Raw genomic sequence first — 16,026 nt, 5'->3', positions numbered from 1 at the left:
AGTATCCCCTGAATAAGTAACCCCGACCACATATAAAAATTTGTGTTTGCTTCTTTAGATTTTTTTTTTCATTCTTCAACAAACCCCACTTCCATCATATTTTATTACTTTCTACTAATTCTCCTTAAAATTCTGTGCATGAAGAAATTGAGCAAGTAAAAAAATTAGCTCTAGTGGATATACGAACTCTAGTCTAGATAGTATAATAAACTCAACATAACCTATTCTACAATTATTAGTGAAACAATTATATACTAGTTTTTGGGACCCTTATTTTAGGAGTCATGAGCCGTCGCCCACCTTGCACCTGTCCAGCCCCACCAATGGTATGAGGGGACTATGATGGGGCTCTCATGCAAGGTGACGTTATAGAATATAGAAATTGATTTTGGATTTCAACCATCATTTTAAGATTGGTTGGAATGATGTTTTATTACCAATAAAAAAAGTATGTATGCTTAACTTTTGATGATGTGAAGAAAGGCATGCTCATTGCCATTAAATTAAAAGAAGAGTGTCAATAAAATCGGAATTGGGCGATGATGATTTCAAAGAACAAGAGAAAGAATTTTGTAGAAAGCACATGGAACAACATGAAAATGTGGTTCTACCCTATAAAAGTAAGTTTGAGGTCGGCAATACAAAATTATGGGAGTTAAATAAGTAAACTAACTATGCAAGTGAAATGGTAGCAAATGTTCAAATTATTGATGGTCCACAATGGCTATTCAGCACTTGTATTGACTTAGCAAATTTGTTATGAATTATGATGCATGCGTCGACCCTTTTAGGTTGGGAGGAAAAAAAAAAAATATATAGTACGTATATAGATTTCTTTGTTTGGTTCTAAATAAAAATTAAATGAGAATTGATGGAAAATGAAGGGAAATGAAAGGAAATCTGCCTTTACAAATTCTTCCTCCCAAAATTAGATGATCTGGGGCGGAAAAAAGAAAATCAAGTATCTTAGGGTTTGTTTGGCACCATTTTTGGTTTTCAGTTTTCTGTTTTTTTGAAAGCTAAAAACCAAAAACAGGAAACAAGAAAAAGATGTTTCCACTTTTTTGTTGTCAGTTTTCAAAATTATCATGATTTTAATAAGTCTAAATAATTTTTTATTCATTATGTGACATATATAATATACTTTTAAAAAACAAAAAACCAAAAAACAGAAAACCACAACAATGCCAAACGAACCCTTAGCTTAAAATTAATTTTCCCTTTCCTTTACTTTAGTAACATATCATACCAAAAAATAGATTTCACTCATTTCCTGTTATTATTTACTAATATCAAACCGAACATTAAATAATGTAGTTTCTTTCCTTTCCCTTCATATCCTTTCTTTTCCCTTCGGTTCCTTTTCTTTCCCTTACCAATATTGAACTAATTAAATAAAGTCATGGAGTTATATTAATCTGAATTACACCTATATAATTAAATTTAAAGCTAAGATCCTTATTTTTCCTATTTAAGCTTATCAAAATTTATCATTTAAGATTTTTCTGAATTGTCTCAACGTATATTTCCTTTTATTAACTTTTTATACTCCGTAACTTTTACATGATGATTAGAGATTATAATTGTATAACTTGTGCGTTTGCAAACATGATAAAAATAACATATGCATGTCGACTAAGAAAGGATGGAAAATATTATATTATAATATTCTATTAGACTTTATTGGACTGTATTATTAGACCTTATTGGAACTTATTAGCCCATATAGTATCTTATTTGAACTTATCAATCCTTATTTTATCTTATCTAAACTAATTAGCCTTAAATATCTATGACCATTTCTCAAACTTCTCTAATTTAATTCATGTACTCTACTTTTATCACTTAAGAATGTTACTCCGTAATACAATACCGATAAGGTCTTAGCATATTGACAAAAACTAAGGGCTTACCCTTATGTGTAAAGGTTCAACCAACTTTCAAGATTCCTCGTAAGATTAGGACAAGTCCCTAACCTTGCCTTGTAAGTAACCTATCTAGTGTAGGATTAATAAAAACCAAATCAGATATAAAACTAACAAAAACAAATGAACTTAAGAGCTCTTAATAAATGTCAAAGACAACAACTAGTAGTTAGTATCCAAAATAAGAAAAACTCTATCGAGTGAAAGGTAAAAACTTGTAAGGAAATGTTTCAGCAACTTTTTGGTGTAGGGGTTACCCAAATTATTCAGTCAGGGGATACTCAAATTACTCGGTAAGGGGTTACTTGATGAGGGGTTCGGACAGGGGATTACTCGATGGGTTCACTCGGTCAAGGGTTACTTGAGGGGTTACTTGGTTTGGGGTTATTTGAGTTACTTGGTCAAGGGTTACTCGAGTTACTCGGTTAGGGGTTACTCGAGGGGTTACTAGAGTTACTCGATCAAAGGTTACTCGAGTAAATTACCCGGTCAGGGGGTTATTTAAGAAGTTCGGTCAGAAATTACTCGATCAGGGATTACTTGAGGGTTCAGTCTGGGTTACTTGAGGGGTTACTCAGTCAAGGGTTACTCAGACAGGGGTTACTTGAGGGGTTCGATAATGCATTACTCGAGGGGTTATTTGGTCAGGGGTTACTAGGTCAGGAGTAATTCAAGTAATCCCTAACCGAGTAACTTGAGTAATCCCGGCAACTCGAGTAACCCCTGACCGAGTAACTCGAGTAATCCCGATAACTCGAGTAACCCCTAACCGAGAAACTCGAGTAACTCCTGCAGCACGATACAGCAGACCGCATACAAAAAATTGTGTAAACGTTTACCTTCCAAAAACATTTTAAAAAATAAGCAAGTAAATCTGCTATGCATGGTTTTACATTAATATTTTACTATTTGTTTATTAGAAACTATACAAAACGAATCATTAGAAGTACCAAAAAAAAAAAATACAATAAACATTGTGATATACCATAAGATTAATCTCAATGTCTAAATTACATTACAATTAATGTGAGATGGAAGAATTAATAAGATTTTATTATTCGTAATATAAAACCTACTCCGTACTATTTTCTTAATAAAAAAAAAGTACTCACTATTCATGTTATTCTGGTTGACAACAAAAAAAAAAAAAAAAAAAAAAAAAAAAATAAAATAAATAACAATTTGTTGATATCCTCAATAGTATTTTATAATTTTACGTAACCTTTTATTCAATACCACTATATTTTTTAATTTTATTTAAATTATTATTGTTGGATATCACTCCCTAAATATAAGGCAAAAACTTCTCCTTTAAATATAGTAACAAACTTATATAAAAATAAAATAAAAAAATGGTAACAAAATATTTTGGTGGGAAAATTTTTTATATGGTGATGACACGTGTACTTAGGGATAACTATGGGATTACTTTAGTATATAAGTATAGATAGATAGATAGATATTCATTAAAAAAAAAAAGGTTTAATATTTTTTTTGAACGGCAAGTTCAATTTAGTTTGTAAAATTATATATGCCCCAAAATTATTAAGACTAATTAATAAAATTACGAAGAAAAGATGCCTTAATTCCATATTAAAAGTATTCCCACACATAAATGAAATAGGCCATAAAAATAGCCCCAAACAAAAAGTTGTTACCCAATTTAGTAGAATTCGTGAGGTGCAAACATAATATAACAAGACAGAACCTAACGCTGCTCGTATATACGAAGTATGAATTAAGGAGGAATAATGTGTTCCAATCTTTCATATGATATGGCCTAATCTAAGGTTGCATTTGTATTTTTTAAGGAGCATGCATTATTATTTTTTGTATTGCTTTGATATTATAGAAAACTCTTCTGATGGAAATTTGTATGATCAATGATGTTGAATCATATTATTATTATTGTTAACAATTTGACGTATGAATGATCACGAGTTTTTAATGAAATTATAATGGAGCGAACATTAGGTGGTCTACCAAACTTTAATAAGATGTTAAGATGCTACTTAGACTTATCAAAACTTGCCCCCATTGTCATGTATGATCACTCTTGTGTATAAACAAGAATTAAAGATGCTAACAGTGATAGTATTCAAATTAATTGATGTGAAATGGAGTAACACAAAATATTTGTTTAAGTTTGGGTGGCATTTAATCTCAACTGGACTCCTGAAATATTTTGAAAAACTCATGGCTTGAAGTGCAATTTTTTTGCTGTCAATGGACTCGTGGTTAGAAGGCCTAGAACTCCTTTAGAGTTTGCAAACATAATGAAATGAGAAAAACTAACATTGGTGTGATACTGATAATAATAATTTACTCATAATGCAACTGCTGTTTCGCCCTCAATTAGTTCAATACCGGTAATGGCTCAGGCAGGCGCGCCCCTTCAACCAGTCTAGTGCTCGTGCTCAACCCTTTTATTCTGATGGTCCAAATGGGACTATACTATTCACCAAATAGCAATAGATAGCAAAACTAGTCTAGTGTGCGTGCTCAACCCTTACTCCAACTGATTGTTTTACAGTACAAAATGGTACTATACCATTCGCCTAATAACAATAGATAGAAGTATAGCTAGAAAAAGGAGATGAATTTTATTCCTAGATTCGGAAACACAATTTTCAGAAAATTAACATAAGAATCTCTTAGTAGTACATACTTCGTAGAGGGATACCAAGATCAAGATTTAACTAATTCGACAAGTCACAAATTAATGTCTAATGTGTCTAAAGATGGCATCATAAAACAATGCCAATTAATTAGATAATTAGAAACTATCTTAATATTCATCTCATCAGATGACAGTTTTTTCTGAGTTTTCATCTTTTTCCACTTTCTCTAGTACTTCAGTTTTTTCTGTCAACTTCTTTTCTTCCTCTGCTTCTTTTAGTTTAGCCTTCTCCTTTTCTTCTTGCTCTGCTTTCATCTTCTCATCCTCCTTCGCCTTCTCAAGAGCCCGAATCAAACTCACCAAACACGCCTCGACATCCAAGTCAAACGACTTAGGCATCAAGTTCTCACCAACATCAGCAGGAGTCATCTTAGTGTCCTCCAACAAAACCTCTATCCTCTCAAACAGAGGATGTGTATCAATATCCAAATAATTCCAAGCAAGAACCTTAAACGCCTCGAAACAACAATAGCTTAACTCAATATGCATATCCATTCGCCCCCTTCGAATCAATGCAGGATCAAGTTTCACAATATGATTTGTCGTAAAGATTATCACCCTCTCTTCTCCACAAGCAGACCATATCCCATCAATAAAATTCAGTAACCCTGATAACGTTACCTCGCTTTTCTTGGTTTCGCCTTGTTCTTTCACCTTCTTCTTGATTGCATCCGCCCCTTCTTCGCCTTCCTTATCCTCGCCATCCTTGTCTTGCTTCTTTTCTGTTGATCTTTGGCCTGTTAAATCGAGTGAACAATCAATGTCCTCAATCACAATTATAGACTTACTGTCAAGATAATCACAAAGTGTTGCCTCCTTCATTCATCATCAGTAAAATATTTATACACATATCTTAGAAACCTAATCAACGTAGGAATCTAAATAATCTACCTTAGGAAATAATTAGGAAATCTTATCCTACCTAAAGATAACAAAATATAATCACAAATATATTCCCTAAGATATACTATCTTATCTTAACATCCCCCCTCAAGTTGGAGCATGAAGGTCTCGAATGCCCAACTTGGAAAGTAGTGTCTCGAACTGAGCCTTCCCCAAGGCTTTGGTAAAAATGTCTGCAAGCTGCTCCTTCGTAGGAACATACGAAGGTGAAATTAGGCCTTCCTGAACCGCATCTCTTACAAAATGCAAATCAATTTCAATATGTTTCGTCCTTTCATGAAATACCGGATTTTTAGCAATGTACAAGGCTGACTGGCTATCACAAAATAATTTCATACCCTGCGGGTGTTGTACACCCAAAGCTCTAAGTAGTTGTTTCAACCACTTTAATTCACATGTTGCAGCCGCCATTGACCTGTATTCCGCATCTGCAGATGCCTCCTAGACAAAGGGCAACTAGCCCAATCAGAGTCACACCAACCCTCAAGTTGCAATTCACTATCCGAGCGAAGAAGTATTCCTTGCCCTGGACGTTTCTTCAAATAACGCACCACTCTAAGTGCGGCCTCCCAATGTGCTTCCTTTGGGTTCTGCATAAACTGAGATAAGATATGAACAGAATATGCTATATCCGGCCTAGTCACACATAAATAAATTAGACGGCCAACAAGTCGTCTATATTTCTCCACATCCTCTAATACTTTGCCTTCCGCAAGAGCTAGTTTGTGATTTTGTTCCATCGGGAAATCTGCAGGCTTAGCTCCCAACAAACCAGTTTCAGAAATAATATCTAATGAATATTTTCGTTGACAAATATAAATTCCCTGTTTACTTCTCGCAACCTCAAGTCCTAAGAAGTATTTCAATGCTCCCAAGTCCTTCATCTTAAAACAATCTCCTAAGTATGCCTTAAATTTTGATAAGGCTTCTTTATTGTTCCCTGCAACAATCAAGTCATCAACATATATCAACACATTCAACTGCAATTTTTCTTTGGTGAATGTGAACAAAGAATAATCTGAGTAGGATTGCTTAAATCCATATTTCTTCAATGCTGCAGTTAATTTTGCAAACCAACATCTGGGAGCCTGTTTCAGACCATACAATGATTTTTTCACCCTGCACACATAATCAGAATTATTTTTATTGAAACCTGGAGGAATTTTCATGTAAATTTCCTCCTCCAAGTCTCCATGTAAAAAGGCATTGTGTACATCCATCTGATGTACTTCCCAATTTTTCACTGCTGCTACTGCTAGAAAAGTTCTTACAGTAGTCATCTTTGCAACTGGTGCAAAAGTCTCATTGTAATCAAGCCCTTCAACTTCTTGATTTCCCAATATCACTAGCCGTGCTTTCAATCTCAACAAGTTCCCGTGCTCATCACGTTTCTCCGTATACACCCACTTACTTCCCAAGGCTTTCTTCCCTGGTGGAAGTTTCTGAAGAACCCAAGTCCCTTGCTCTTCTAGAGCTCTAATCTCTGCAGCCATTGCATCTCGCCAACCTGCATGTTTCATTGCCTCTTTGAAAGATCTAGGCTCATTCCCTGCTGTTATAGCTGCAATATACTTTTTATGTTTCTCAGAAAAACGTGAGCAATCAACAAAATGTGTGAGAGGAAAAGGAGTACCTGAGGAAGATGATATAGGTGTCGGTGTACTTGATGATGGATTGTATTTTCGTATTGTGTGAGTAACAAAATCTCGATATTTGCTGTTTGAAAACTTCGTCCGATGACCTTTCCCCAAGACCTCGACATTCCCCTCTTCCTCTCGCTGCTCTTCACGCACACGAGCAACACCATGCTGCTGCTCTTCACGTACACTGCAGCCAGCATCGTGCTGCTGCTCGTCTCCCCCACTGCTCCCCCCAGCGGCCGCTGGTAAACCCTCTGGCTGGGCAGAAGGTTGCTGGGGGTTTGTGGCGTCACCTGCACCCACTGGTTGGGCTGTGGGTGGCTGTTGTTCCTGCATTTGTGGCTCGGCACATGCTGCTAGCCACTCATCATCATCACCATAACACACACTGCCACCTGATCGCTCTTGCTTCTTCATATTTTCCCTCACTAAATCCTCATTAAATGGAAAAATATTCTCAAAGAAACGCACATCACGTGACACAATTATTTCTTCGGTTTCTAAATCAAAGACTCTCCAACCCTTTTTCCCAAAGGGATATCCCAAAAAGACACACCTTCTACTACGACTCGCAAATTTATCCCCCTTACTTCTTTGATTGTGAGCATAACACAGGCAACCAAACACCTTAATATATTCATATGATGGAGGTTTATTAAATAATATGTCGAAAGGTGTTTTGTTTTCAAGTAACGGAGTTGGAGTTCTATTTATTAAATGACATGCCGCTAAAACACACTCTCCCCAAAATTTTAACGGCAAATTCCCTTGAAACCTCAAAGCCCGTGCAACATTTAAAATATGTTGATGTTTTCTTTCTACCCTTCCATTTTGTTGAGGTGTTCCCACACACGATGTTTCAAAAATTATGACATTAGTATTAAAATAATCTTTCAAGGAATTAAATTCCGTACCATTATCACTTCTAACAATTTTAATATCATGATTAAATTGTCGTTTCACCATAGCCACAAAATTTAAAAACATCAATTCAACATCGGTTTTATTTTGCAATAAATAAACCCAAACACCTCTAGAAAAATCATCAACTATTGTTAAAAAATAACGAGCACCACATGAAGAAGGTATTCGATATGGACCCCACAAATCTATATGCACAAGTTCAAATATACGACTTGCTTTATTCTCACTAATAGGAAAACTAGACCTAGATTGTTTTGCACGAGGACAAACATCACAAACTTTAATATTTCTTCTAGAATTACTACTCACAACTGGAATTAATCTCAAAACTGAGTCTGAGGGATGCCCCAACCGTTGATGCCACAAGTTGAACGAATCACCATCTACTGCTAGAATCTTCACTTGAGGGACTCCTCGGAAAAAATACAATCCATCCTCGCGTTCACCCACACCAATCACCTTCCTCGTCTGCGGATCCTGTATAACACATATTTTGTTAGTAAATTGCAAAATACAATTAGATTCATCACTTAACTGAGTGACAGAAATCAAATTGCAAGTCAACTGAGGTACATAAAGCACATTATCAAGTTGTAACCCTCCTGGCAATATCACTGTGCCTAATTGATCCGCATTAGCCGACTTTCCGTCTGGCAAACCTACGGGACAATTTTGTATTCTCTTCACATGTTTGAGCAATTTAAATTCACATGTAACATGGTTTGACGCTCCCGTATCTACAATCCAAGGAATTGTATTTGTCTTACCATGCAACTGTCTATTTTTGGGATTCAAAATCTCCAAAATCTGTTGAACTTGAGAAGCACTCACGCCTGCTAAGCTTGCTGCCGCATCTTCATTGGAAGTGGTGGCCTTTGATTGTGACTGTGCTGCACTAGCTACCTTATTAGCTCTCACAGCTTGTTGTTGAGATGAGGAGCTTGCCGAGGTACTGCCAGAATTACGAGCTCCTCCACGGCCAGCTCCACGTCCTCCTCCGCGACCTCGTCCTCGTCCACCACGACCACGTTCCCCCCACCACTCGGGGTAACCAATGATCTGAAAACACCCACTTTCGTCATGCCCCACTCGATTACAATGATTGCAAAACTTGTCACTATTGTCTTCATATTTCTGTTTTGCCCGTGAATCCACCTTAAAAGCCACCGCATTCTCCACCTTCATACCACCTTCACGCAAACTTTCTGCCATGACTATATTTTGGTAAGCAACCTCCACACTAGGCAGAGGAATTTGAGCAAGTAATTGAGTCCTTATTGCAGCATAGTGAGCATCTAAGCCAATTAAAAAATAGTGTAAGTAGTCTTCTTCCCTAATGTGCTCCACCCGTGTAACGATGTTGCATTCACACTTCCCACACTTACACTTAGGAACTCTCGTATAATTGAGAAGTTCCTTCCAAATCTTCGATAGCCGACCAAAGTAATCAGCTATGGACTCCGTAGACACTTGATGACACGCACCCAACGCCGTCTTTAATTGGCACACACGCGTACCACTCACAACACAAAACCGATTCTTGAGATTTGTCCACAAAATACTCGCATCATCATAATCTCCAATCGTCGATCGTAATTTCTGATCAAGTTTATTAGATATCCACGAGACCAACATGGATTGGACAGCAATCCAATCTTCTAACTTCTTTTCATCCGTCGGCATCTTAATCGATCCATCTACGAAGCCAAATTTTCGTTTGGCCATTAATGAGCGTCGAATAGCTTGAGCCCATTCATCATAATTCTCACCACGTAATTGTATAGGCGTGATTATGTTTCCTGGAGCATCACTGGAACCGAGATAATACGTCAAGTCTACAGGTGTTTTGTCACCCATCTCCAACCAATTTATGATCTTCGTGTTTCTTGATTTGTGCTTGTTATGTTTATAGCAGGTTAATTTTCATGGCAAAGAAAAATTTGATTCCTGGCTCATGATACCATGTCAAGATAATCACAAAGTGTTGCCTCCTTCATTCATCATCAGTAAAATATTTATACACATATCTTAGAAACCTAATCAACGTAGGAATCTAAATAATCTACCTTAGGAAATAATTAGGAAATCTTATCCTACCTAAAGATAACAAAATATAATCACAAATATATTCCCTAAGATATACTATCTTATCTTAACACTTACTCGACGTCTCAATCAGTAATCTCCTTAACTGAGTATTGTCCTTGACAGCAGTAAGCTCAAGGTCGTAAATATCATACTCTAATAAATTTGCCATTGACACAACCATGGTTGATTTACCCGTACCAGGCGGTCCATACAGGAGATAACCGCGTTTCCATGGCTTTCCGATTTTTTTGTAATAATCTTTTGCTTTCGTAAAACGAAGAAGGTCGTTTACAATAAGTTCTTTTTTAAATGCCTCCATTGCAAGGGTGTCAAATGTAGCAGGGTGATTGAACTCGATATGAGTCCATAAGTTTGATTTTCCATATGAAGGTGATTCGTTTAAGTTTGTGAACAACTTTCTTTGTCTCTTCTTAATCGCGATTTCTTTGCCTTGATCTAAGACGTGCCCCAAGTATGATTCAGTGATGAGCTCTCTGTTGCGACTGTGGAAGGTAAGCTTGTAATGCCTGTTAAATTGCTTAAACAGTTAGCATTGCTTCAATATTAATAGCAAAGTTTTAAGAAAGTCAATATTACACTAACATCATTAATCTTAATAGAAAATTTGACGCTAGAAGAAAGCCACATTAATTACAAACCAAGGGCCTGTTCACATTTACTGAAGTGGACAAGTCTTACAAAAGCTAGAAATAAACATGTTTTATACTCTCTCACTCCCCTTCACATGAAAGGCCCTTTGGACGCCCTCCCATACCCGGAGCGAACTAATTCCACTTTGAAAGATGGGTGGATGAGATTCGAACCCATGACCTTTGTGTCACACTGGCTCCGATACCATGTTAGAGGACCAACTCAACCAAAAGTTTAAGTTTAAGTTGATGGTTGAGACTCATGAATATGTTTTATACTCTATCAACTCTATCAGAAAGCTTACATAAGTCTTATAGATGAGTGGACTATTCCATTAAAAGTTTGTTACTGCATATGGTTAACAAAAGAGTTAGTGAACTTCGGAAATGGAAGTATGTGCTAAAATAATTAAATTCTTATAATCTTACCTTCAGCCAAACATCCAATAAGGACATGCATGTTATGTTCAGCTTAATTTCAACTAAGGACATGCATGTTATGTTCAGCTTAATTTCATTTTAATTCAATTCAGTTCAGCTCAGTTCTTATTTTCTTCTTTTATAAACAATTTATTTCATCTCTATTCAGTTTAGTTCAATTTAGTTGTTTTAAGTAGATCTGAACAGACCCTAAAATTTTAAAGCATTTTACAGTACCAATTCGTGCATTTGTTATGTAGGATGAATATAGAGCATTTATAAATGGATCTAGAGTAAAAGTACTGATTTTTCGTGTACGTTTTGTGATATCATTTATGTTCACAACTCAATTGTTATTGATCCAATATAAATATAGATGTTATTAAAATCTAACCCTGATGACTTAATTAGATAATAATTCAAACAAAAATTCAATTGCGTGGAGACTCGAGTTTGATTAGACTCTACTAAAATCCTAACCAATGATCCGAACCAAAAGGATTATCTTACGATGCAACCAGTATTCCCAAAAGTTAACAAAAGATTTCAAGATATTAATAATCAAATCTTTAAAAAGTTGAGCACGCATACACTATACATGGATATACTCCGTATATTTCCTCCGTCTCTAAAATAACAATCTTTTGGGCATTTTTTATGGATATTAAGAAATTTAAGTGGGAAATACAAGTGTATGGAGAAGCTAATAAAAGTATATTGAAAAGGTAAATATACTTAAAATTTGCAAAAAAGAAAGTAATAAAAGTACATGGAAAAAAGCAAATTTTATATGAGAAAGTTAATTTTACACAAATATTATTGTAAATTAGAGTATATTTTAATGCAAATGGGATGAATATTTTGAAACTAAAATTTGACCTTAAAAGTTATTTTTTTAGGGATAAAAGGAGTAATATGATTGAAATATAAATGTATTAACCTTTTTTTTAAAAAAAGAAAATGTATTTATGTACAATACTATAAAGTAAAAATACGTGTACCATGTGAGCTACACACTAAATTTGTCCATAAATGAGGCCTACCACGTGAGCTACACACTAATTTTGTTCTTAAGAGAAGCCCAATATTTTTTTAATGCTTGGTGAGGGTTATCCGCCATGTCGGTAAAGTTGATTGTTGGTTCCACGTGTATTATGTGTGCACATTTCCACTCTATACAAACCAAACATCCTTTATTTGTTTGGTTTTGGTTCCACTCTAGCCTAGCTACAAATAGTTTAATGATTGGTGGAGTCATCTAATATCTCCTTTTTGCAGAATCTTACTTAGTTATTGTATGTAGCTATGAAAATAAAGAAAAAATAAAATTAGGATCATAAAGAAAAAATAAAATTAGGATCATATATGTGGATATTTTTCTACTCCGTTTTAAAAGAGGAGAGATATGATGAATAAGAAATTTATTAAATAAATTGAGCCACAGATGGGTTTGTGGATGATAATAAATTAATAAAAAATTATTATAAAAGGAATAAAGTAAAAGTGAGTAGAACTTAGAAAAACGGATAAAAATAAAAAGTAAATAAATTTAGAAAAACGAAGCAAGGTAGTATTACTTAATGTATTATACACACTCAGTTACTTTTTATTTATTTGCTCTACTTTTCCTTTGAAGATGCTTTTAACAAATTGTCCTATTTTCATTGTTAATCATGAAGATTACTCTTGTATATGCTTGCATAAATTTCATTTAGCCTTGTTACTTTTGTTTCTTATTAAGTTTACTTAGAACTTGTTTTGTTTATCTTAATTTTACTTATATTAGAAAATTTTGATATGATAGCTTTAATGCTTTATGAAATATAAGTTTTGATAACGGTTAATAAAGGTATTTTAAGTTCAAATCAAAACTAAAATAGTTTTTAATAAGTTCATGTAAGTTTTGATAAAGATTAGATAAAAGTAAAATTCCACTAAATAAAACATACTCTTAACTAAATTTAACATACATAATAATATAAAGAGAAGACCCCATTTATCACCTTGAGATGAACAAAATTTGTTTATCAAGTGACAAATAGTAAATTATGAACAAAAAATTTTGTCAGTATGGTATATTTGTAATAGTATGAACAATTATGGGACCCAATTTTTTTTTAATAATAACTTGTTGATTTATTAACACTATTTGATAAATACTTTTTGTTTATAACTGTTAGGCCGTGTATTTTAGTAGTGTATTATATAGTTAGCTCTTTGGGCTATATGTGTTTATAAGCCCGATTTATTTGTATATATACGCTTCTCTACAATAATACAAACTAATGAAAATCAATTCTTGACATGGTATCAGAGCCACTAAAATTCTAATCCCTAAATCTCTAAATTTTTCTAATAAACTTTATTTCTCAAAAATAAACTCCAACACAAAAAATTGGAAAAGAAGGGAATAAATTTATTTTAAAAGGGATCAGACTCTTTTTTCTCCTTCTAGTTCATTAAATAATCAATTTTCTATTTAATTTTTTTCTTTTTTCAAACTCAAAAATAGCAACCTCACCAACCATGGGCATTTAACACTTTTTCATTTTCTTAAGTCCAAAAATAGCAAACTCAACAACTATGGGCTTTTATTTTATAATATTCATTTGAAGTCAATGACTACCAACTGTCCAACTCTACCACGTATTAGTCAACGAAAAAAGATAAAAGGAATCCAAAATCAAAATTGATTAAATAATTGGAATATTCTCTGTTTTTTTTTTTTTTTTTTTTTTTTTGGGACTATTGGGCATTTCATAGTTCATACGCATGAGTCATGACGATGGATTCCACGCCATTTGCAACTCAATCAAATTGAATTTACTGTATACATACTCATCCCGCCATCATTATTTTTACCCTATAATTTAATGATCAATTTATTAATTTTTCGTTCTACATATTTGGTACGGAGTAAAAGAGAATAATGGTAGGTCCAAATTATTATTTGTGAGAGAATAATCCTAATACAATCTTTATGATTATTTACAAAAATCAAATAATATAATAAGTGTTTACAATATATAATATCAAATATACTTCACTTAACATAATATAGTATTCCTTTCAAAAAAAAAATAAAATAAATAAATAAATCGTATTACACCAAAGATAAAAGGATTTGATTATAATATTGATATCAAGATATTATCTATAATTATTATGTTTCCAAATCAGTTTAAATAAATTAAAATGTAACTATGACAAAATTCAATCTCATATTATAATGACCCATAGATTCATGATATCATCCGAGCCATCATATGTAATCCCTATACTTTAAATCACTTATAACTCCGTAACATTTTTATATTTGCTTATTTTGTGACAATCAAGGGGCAATAGAAAAATTATATACACATTGCAATTATAATTAATAAAATGGACCTACTAAACAGCCCGATCTAAAAAACAAACAAACGAACAATGTACTAACCTCTTCTCATCGGAACCAGGATAGAGAGCAATTCCTTGAGATCTAGTAACAGTCTTACAAGCATTCCACCAAACCTTAACACCTTGATACTCATCCGTAACTTCCTCGTTATCAGCTAATCCAAGCACTAACGACTTACTATCTTTAATAAAATTGGCCTTCAAACCTCTTGCTTTATTAGAGATTCTTTCACTTAGGTACGTTTCAATGGTGGTGTACGCCTCGCTACGCTTGAAACGTCCACCCGCGTACTCATCAAAGCTAATGTGGTTGTAAGGGGTGAGTACCTTAACAAACCTCTCTGTGTAACGGTACAGAAACGAGTTGATCGAATCGCGCCATTTGTATGGCAAGTATTGCTCGTACAATGCTTTGAGAAATACTATTGTTGCTAAAATTGAACCAAATTGCATAAATGTATCACTCGGATTTATCATCATCATCTTTTTTTCTCTCTTATTTTACTTTGTTTTGTGTTGTACGATTGCTGCCCATGTGAAATGTAATTTATAAATGTGTATAAATACATTGAAGAGAAACGTCAACGGTCAGCACGATTTGAAGTATTTTTCCTCGTTCTTTATTTCTAAAATAATGTCTACGATGTTTCTTAAAGTTTTTTTTTGAGGAAATGTTTCTTAAAGTTTTAAGTGCCTTTTGATCATTAATATTTATGATGATGTGTTTTTATAATATTCCATTTGTTTCACTGAAATTACAACACTTTTAGTTTTACGGTTGTACTGTACTATTTCAATAATCTGTTACAAAATCGTCTCAAATAGAAATGAAGTAGTAGATTTTTTTAGTCGATCTAATCATCATATTAATATTGATTGAAATTCCCTTAACCATGAGCTACAATAGTTAATTAAACAATCTTGACAACTATTTTCGTATATCAATACACATAAAATTTACATTGATCGAAATGTGTTATTAATAAATCCGATACAAATTAAAATATTAGGAGCTCTTCTCGTAAGGAGACAAAGTTACATAAATATGTCGTATTCGAGTATACGTCATCATCACCAATTTTGTCAATATCTTTTTTTTTTTTTTTTTATTGAAGACCACTGCCTTCACTATTGACTCATACATGTGAATGTAATGAATTAATTAATTAATGTGTACTAAGATTAAGACGTCCCTTCGTTATTAAGAAATAATTTTGCGATGACACAAACTGACAGAGTGAAGGAGACCCAAAAGAGGCGTCAATGATCGACATTACTTGGTCTTTTTTGTTCTTTTATTATAAGGAGACTTCAAGTCTTTGGGTTGTTTTCTAATACATTAACAAAACAAGTTCAATGTATCTTAATGCGGAGTAAAAATAATCGTTTTACTTTCG

The 16,026-nt window shown here is 33.8% G+C and overlaps 1 protein-coding gene across 1 annotated transcript; it reads right to left on the bottom strand.

Moving 5' to 3' along the window:
• Positions 1–4,686: 4,686 nt before the first annotated feature.
• On the bottom strand, positions 4,687–15,122 carry LOC145584799 (AAA-ATPase At3g28580-like). Its single transcript, XM_081641590.1, has 3 exons — positions 14,670–15,122; positions 10,232–10,687; positions 4,687–5,392 (listed from the first exon to the last, which is right to left on the bottom strand). Exons 1-3 carry the CDS (start codon positions 15,110–15,112, stop codon positions 4,729–4,731), a joined length of 1,563 nt encoding a protein of 520 aa, XP_081497716.1. The 5' UTR covers positions 15,113–15,122; the 3' UTR covers positions 4,687–4,728.
• Positions 15,123–16,026: the final 904 nt, after the last annotated feature.

This window comes from Chenopodium album, chromosome 16 (genome assembly GCF_948465745.1).
Source record: "Chenopodium album chromosome 16, dcCheAlbu1.1, whole genome shotgun sequence".
NCBI lineage: Eukaryota > Viridiplantae > Streptophyta > Magnoliopsida > Caryophyllales > Amaranthaceae > Chenopodium > Chenopodium album.
The sequence above is the reverse complement of the archived record's forward strand: the minus strand, read 5'-3'. Positions and strand labels throughout refer to the sequence as shown.